At 52.8% G+C, this 6,641-nt stretch overlaps 1 protein-coding gene across 1 annotated transcript in view; it reads left to right on the top strand.

Annotated features, from left to right (window-relative positions):
- Positions 1-374: 374 nt before the first annotated feature.
- Positions 375-6,641, top strand: part of Esyt3 (extended synaptotagmin 3) — a 41,908-nt gene continuing 35,641 nt past the window's right edge. Inside the window, exon 1 of the mRNA XM_076868557.2 lies at positions 375-740. Coding sequence (XP_076724672.1) covers positions 375-740 — 366 coding nt within the window. The remainder of the gene's footprint in view (positions 741-6,641) is intronic.

Genomic DNA, 6,641 nt, shown 5'->3' with positions numbered 1-6,641 from the left:
GAATCATAAACTTCCTGGGGCAGTACTTAGTCCACCCCTTGTGGCAACCGCGCCCCTCCTGCTGACAACGGCTGGCGTCCAAGGATGCCGGTGCTACCCAGTCCCGGGAGGCCTGACCCCGCCCCTTTCACCTGGGCACGCCCCTGGGGGTGGAGAGACTGCCGACTTCCCCACGGCGCGCGCTGGCCCCGCCCTGCTCGGGGTGTTGCCAGGCCCGGCCCCCCAATATCGGGCCGAGAGCCTAGAGCTCCAAAAGGGCAGGAGAGCGCGGCCGTCTGGTCGTCGCGCCAGGAGTACAGATGTACCCGGGCGTCGGGGCGCACAGGTCTGAGCTTGGGCGAAGCTCTTGAAGAGGGCTAGACGGCGGCGACGAGATGCAAGCGGAGGAGCCCTGCGCCCCTGGTGCTCCTGGAGCCCCTGGCGGTCCCGACGGTCCTGGCGGCCCCGGCGGCCAGGGAAGGAGCCAGCGCGCGCCGGGCCCCGAGCTGCGCCTGTCCACCCAGCTGCTACCGGAGCTCTATACCTTCGTGGTGCGCGTGCTGTTCTACCTGGCGCCTGTCTACCTAGCCGGCTACCTGGGGCTCAGCGTAACCTGGCTGCTGCTTGGGGCCCTGCTTTGGATGTTGTGGCGCCGGAACCGCCGCGGGAAGCTAGGGCGCCTGGAGGCCGCCTTCGAATTCCTGAACAACGAACGCCAGTTCATCAGCCGCGAGCTGCTGGGCCAGCATCTGCCGGCATGGGTGAGCCGCGCGGCGCTGGGGTTGGAGGTGGGCGGATGCGTTTCGCGGTTGGGAAAGAACCTGCAGTGAGCCCAGAAGCTGGGGCGCGCAAACCCGAGGGAGGGCGGGGGCCTGGCCACCGCACACTCGGTTGCCTTCCGAGCCCAGCGCTCAGACCCTGCAAGCCACGGCGGTGGGATCGCGGAACCTGGGTGTCAGTTAAGGGGTAGAGCGCGAGAGAAACTCTTGGGCGGGCCACACCCAGGAAAAAAAAGCGGTGGGGGGGGGGCGTCTGGGACTAGGCAAAGTTGGGGAAAACAGAAGGCACCTCTTCCACCTGCTTGTTGATTTCAAAGAATGAATGCAGGGAGCAATCGTAGATGGATAATTGCTGCGATGTCAGTGGCAGCCGGTTTTAGTTGCCTTCAGCTGAGGCTCGGACCGACGCGGGGGCGGAGTCGGAACCCTGCAGGGTTGGAGGGTGTGGCAGCAGGTTGATGCGCAGAGCGCGGGGCCGGGCCACCGGCGCTCTGGCTCCCTCCGCCTGATAGGGATGCACGGGCACACTCTTGGTCAAGGACATTCCCGCCTCCTGGTGTGGAACGGCCTGACCTAGAGTTTCTCAAACTCATCTGGTCTTGAGAATCACCTGGCTCACTTAAAACGAGTTCTGGACTCACCACGAACTTCCAGGCGCCCTGGGTGATTCTTATGATCAGGAGAGTTTGGCAAACATTGGCAATAGGAGAGTTCCGTCCATTTCCAAAGTTTGGCCTGTGACAGATGAGCTCCTCTGGTACCCGGGACTTTGGCTTCTCATATGCCCTCTGGGTACACCCAAGCCCACACAGGGAAATGCCCAGAGGCCCTCAAACTCCACATTTCCTCAGGTTTGGACTCTAGAATCCTTCTGGATGGTAGTAGATTCCTCACACCTGCCAACAATAGCCTTCATAATTGGGGTTGGAGAAGAAATACTAGAAAAACTAACACCTACTTAACTGAGACAAACCAGAGCTTAAAATTTGTTGGATTTAGTTTAGGGCTGCTATAACAAAGTATGGTAGACTGGGTAGCTTAAACAAAAATTTATTATTCCACAATTCTGGGGACAAATAAACCCAAGATCAGGTTATCTGCAAGGTTGATTTCTTCTGAGACCTCTCTCCTTTGTTTATGGATAACCACTTCTCTCCAGCTCTTCACATGGCCTTTTTCCGCGTCCAAATTTCCTCCAGACAGCGGTCATAACGGATTAAAGTCCCTTCTGGTGGCCTCAATTTAACTCAATTACGTCTTTAAAAGACTATCTCCTGGGCTGGGATTGTGGCTCAGCAGTAGAGCACTCCCCTAGCAGGACCCGGGTTTGATCCTCAGCACCACATAAAAATAAAGGCATTGTGTTGTGTCCATCTACACCTAAAAAATAAATATATTTAAAAACAGACTGTCTTCTAGTGGCTCAGGAGGCTGAGGCAGGAGGATCACGAGTTCAAAGCCAGCCTCAGCAAGTAGTAAGACCCTGTCTTTAAATAATATATTAAAAAGGGCTGGGGATGTTGCTCAGTAATTAAGCACCCATGGGTTCAATTCCCATTACCAAAGAAAGAGAAAAAAAAAAAAAAGAAACTATCTCCAAATACAGTCACATTCTTGGGTACCTGGGATTAGAATTTAAGAGGTGGGGCACGATTCAACTTGTAACATTTCATATAATATCTATAATGTGAAAGCAAAGACTTACTAATAAGGATACATATTGGAAAAAAATCATATTAACCACTTTCCTAGAGTAGCAACCCTTAGTGGGGAGTGTTTGGGGTGTCTCATTGTAGAGACGTTTCAACTTAAGCAGAAAATGAATTTCTTTGGAAGGGATCTTGTTCATCCTGGTAGTTCTATGGAGTTTGTGATTCTGAAAGGTGTGGATGCAGAGAGCAGACCTGATCTGTCCACATCCCCTTGCTTTCTGTTAAGGGAGCCCAGGCTACGTGGCAGACCTATGTTATGAACCGGTTGTGGCTTCAGTGATGAGAGTAGACCATGAGAACTTGTCCAGTAACAGCACCACCTTTCTCCCCTTCCTGTACAGGGAGGCCTCTAGATGCTTTGCTGTAAGCAAAGGCAGCATTTCTGAAACTAGGACAAGAATCAGATCCTGCAGGGACATTGACATCTTCCCCCATAGCCCCATGGAGATAGCTCTGGCCTCTGTTGTGGCAAGAGACCCCAGGAACAACATAGAACTTAGCAGGGTACTTGGTCTCAACCCAAGAAGGTACTCCCTGGGTTTTCACCACACAGACCATCCATCCCCCAGGTCTGACCCGGCTGGGCATGGGGCTTGGAGGACCATGATAATGTGTCTCCTACTAAGAGGGCAGCCTCAGGTGGGAAACGGATGCTTAACCAGTAATTATCATAGAGGCCCCAGGGTAACCCGAGACAAGAGCCTGATAGGGTCCAGTTGGGTCAAAGGCCTGGAGTGAAGGACGCCCTACCTGGTTTCCGTATCAGGGTGCCATCAGACCTCAGCCTCCTGCCTATTGACAGTGCCTTAAGAAGAGCCTGCCCTCAGCCTGACTAACCTGTGTGGGAGGGGCCAAGTTGAGGTAGGTGTGATGGAGGTTGGGCCTGATTCTCAAGGCTACAAGGAAACTGGAAGGTTTGGCGAGGCCTGGCAGGAGGATGGAGACCAATCAGGAAAATTATTTGAACCAAGATGTTGGTGGTAGGGACCCTGAGGAGATAAGAGGTGTATGAATCTAGATGCTCTGTGGCTTCTAGAGTGGGGTGAGATGGGGATCTGGGGGCCTTGCAGGGTGTTTTCTGGGTATTCATCACTGGGTTTGGGACTCTCGAATGAGAGGCAGACCCAGGGAGGTTGGTTTTCTCAGCACACGTGGGTCTGCCTCCCTGGGAACACACTGTTTATGAAGGCGAAGGGAGATGGGACCCTTGCCCAGATCTTTATCATTTACAAGCTGACCTTCTAATGTGCCTTTCTGTTTTTGAGAGCTGATTTCCTTCCAAGAAAGAGGGAGCGATGGCTTACGATAGCTTCCTACCTCCTTTGGCATCCAAGAAGCATTTTTATAAATTACCAGATGGAAAATCCATAGTGAGGGACTGGGGAAAAAAAAAAAAAGTCGAGGGTCTCAAGGGCCTCCTGCCACACTCAGGACCGCCTGGCCCAGTTGTATAAGTCGTACAATAATAGTACCCTGTGAGTGGGCAGGTGGCTTAGCCAGCCCATCTGCCGCTTCTCAAGCTGCTTGGAAAGGACACCTTTTCCCCAGTTCCTGTGATGGGGTAAAGGCCAAGACCAGGCTGACCTGAAGTGGACATCCTTCCCTGTCCACTGCCGGCTCCCAGGCTACGGCTGTCATTGCTGGTCAGCTCTAAGTCATGCCCTCCTCTCTCTTGCTCGGTCTTAGAGTCCTCTCAGCACATTGCTCTAAGCTGCTGCCTGCAGGTGACCACAGAGATCCCTCTCCCTTGCTGGACCTGGACGTGGACATGGATGGTCTTTCAGAGCCATGCCAGCCTGATGTCTGATTTCAGTTCACACCTCATACAGTCCTGCCCCTCCTCTAGGTCAGGAGATGGGACTAGAAGGAAGGACTCCTTTGCTTCAAAGGGGACCATGAGTAAAGACCTGTGGATCCTTTTGTCTTGTGATCATGGCCTGGCCACGTGAAGGAGGTAGAGGTGGCCCTGGCTCCTCACCCTCTGAGAAGGTGGGGGCTGCATGCTCATGGAAGGTTGTTCCTCTGGCACAGCTTTTGGGAGATATATATTTATTTATTTATTTAAGGTTTTTTTAGTTGTCAATGTACCTTTATTTACGTGCAGTGCTGAGAATTGAACCCAGCGCCTCACATATGCTAGACAAGTGCTCTACCACTGAGCCACAACCCCAGTCCAATTTTTAGATATATTTTTTAAGGAATCAAGAGCCACCTGAGTGGGATTGGGGACCATGTGCAGCACAGTGACAAATGGGGGGCTTGATAATAGTTAGCCACAGGCCTCAGAGAGCCCAGTCCTAGAGTCCTCATGTGTGGTTGTGCTGAGTTGAATGCTTGAAAAACCACTTGTTTGGGGCCAGGTAGAAGTGGGTGCTCAGTAAGGGCTGTCCCTGTATGCTCCTCAGGTTTCTAGAGCTCCTAACTAATATAAAATCTTAGCTGTGAAACTGATGACCAAGTGTCCCAGCAACAAATGTGTCCCTCGAGAACTTGGTTGACTAGAGAGGTGGAGGCCCTTGGTGGGACTCCACCCTGCCAGGGCTCTTCCCAGCCTGCTCTGTGGTTGGTGCACTCCAGCTATGTGGAACCCCAGTGAGTGCTCACCCACCATCCTTCAGAGCTCAACCATCATGCTGGGGGCCCTTAAGACTGTTGTCTTGGGCTGGGGATGTGGCTCAAGTGGTAGCGCGCTCGCCTGGCATGCGTGCAGCTTGGGTTCGATCCTCAGCACCACATACCAATAAAAATGTTGTGTCCGCCGAAAACTTAAAAAAAAAAAAAAAAAAAAAAAAAAAAGACTGTTGTCTTTGGGCAATCTTGACTACTTACGGCATAGGACTGGCCCTTCACTGATCTGTGCATTTCCAGGTTTTTCATGGAGCCATTGATCAGAGCATCAATCGCATATTTAGTTTGTTTACCAGGTATTTATTTTGCCCCTGCCATGACGGGGCTTGTGTGAGGAGGGAAGCCTGGTGGAGCCTTACCTTGCTCCAGGTGAGGTGGCATGCATGGAAATGAGGGCCATTTGTAGGAAAATAGCCCCGAGGTGGAGGAGAGAGGGGAGGAATTCTGAGAGAACTTGGCGATTCATCTGTGGTTTGGGTCTACCCGGTTTGCTGTCCTGCTAGTGGATAACGGTCAGTTGGCAGCTTTGCTGGGACCATCAACCCTCCCTTGTGCATTTGCTGGCGGAGGGTGTGGACTTAGAGTCTGATGGATGCTCACGGGGGTGGGAAGGGGGTTGTTCCTCTTGGACAATAGTGAAGTTTGGGGAGCTGTTCTAGAGTCGTTTTAGCTGTAGGGCCCTACCATCCTCAACTAGTCCCAAGACTTTTTCCTGGGGCTGCATACCCACCAGCATCCATCCCGCAGCTTCTCCTGCCCACCCCTCACCTGCTGGCCAAGGTGAGCACCAGGAAAAGCTGCACTATTCACACAGAACAATGGGTATTCCAAGGCTCCAGCAGCATCCCTGGGACTATCCCCACAGAAGCCTCCCTCCTGGTCATTTAGATATCCGGGGACTGAGGGCCTCATTTTGCTGGTGCTGGGAGTTGAGGATTCTTTCTGTGGGTGGAGTAGAGATGATTCTAGGGCCCAGGCTCTCAAAGCCTGTTCCATATTGATACTTCAGTTAATTAGAGGAAGTAAACTCAGTGCCAGCTCTGAGCTAGCCTGGGCATTCTCAGATGAGATCACAAACTTCATCCATGCATGGTGCCATGGAATCCGGCTGGAAACATCGGGGCTGCTTAGAATCAGGCAGAACTTTTTTTACCCTTGCGGTCTCTGCAACTCTGGGAAGCCATCCGTGTTGGCTTGGAGTCAGATCTACCCTGAGAAGGAAGAGGCAGGCAGGTTTTAGTCATGCCCTTGAGTTTCTGCCCCATGTACTAGTGATGCCTCATGGACTTATCATGTCCTGGGTCGGAATTGGGCAACAGGAGTGACAGAGTGTGGGCTCGCTTCCCTCCAAGCCCCGCACAGGGATCTCGGGCATCCCGGCATTCATTCCTGTGCTCCGTCAACACAGGGCTTGCGACGTGTGAGGCCCAGAGCTACAGGCTGGGCCATGAGCATGAATGACACATGGCCCTGGGCCTTGAGGAACTGTTGTGTGGGATGGGATTCAGACTCATGAGGGCAGCCCTTCTGAGACAGCGTGAGC

The sequence above is a fragment of the Callospermophilus lateralis genome, chromosome 10, assembly GCF_048772815.1.
Source record: "Callospermophilus lateralis isolate mCalLat2 chromosome 10, mCalLat2.hap1, whole genome shotgun sequence".
NCBI classification, from domain to species: Eukaryota; Metazoa; Chordata; class Mammalia; order Rodentia; family Sciuridae; genus Callospermophilus; species Callospermophilus lateralis.
Note: the sequence above shows the minus strand (reverse complement) of the source record. Positions and strands in the feature narration are given on the sequence as shown.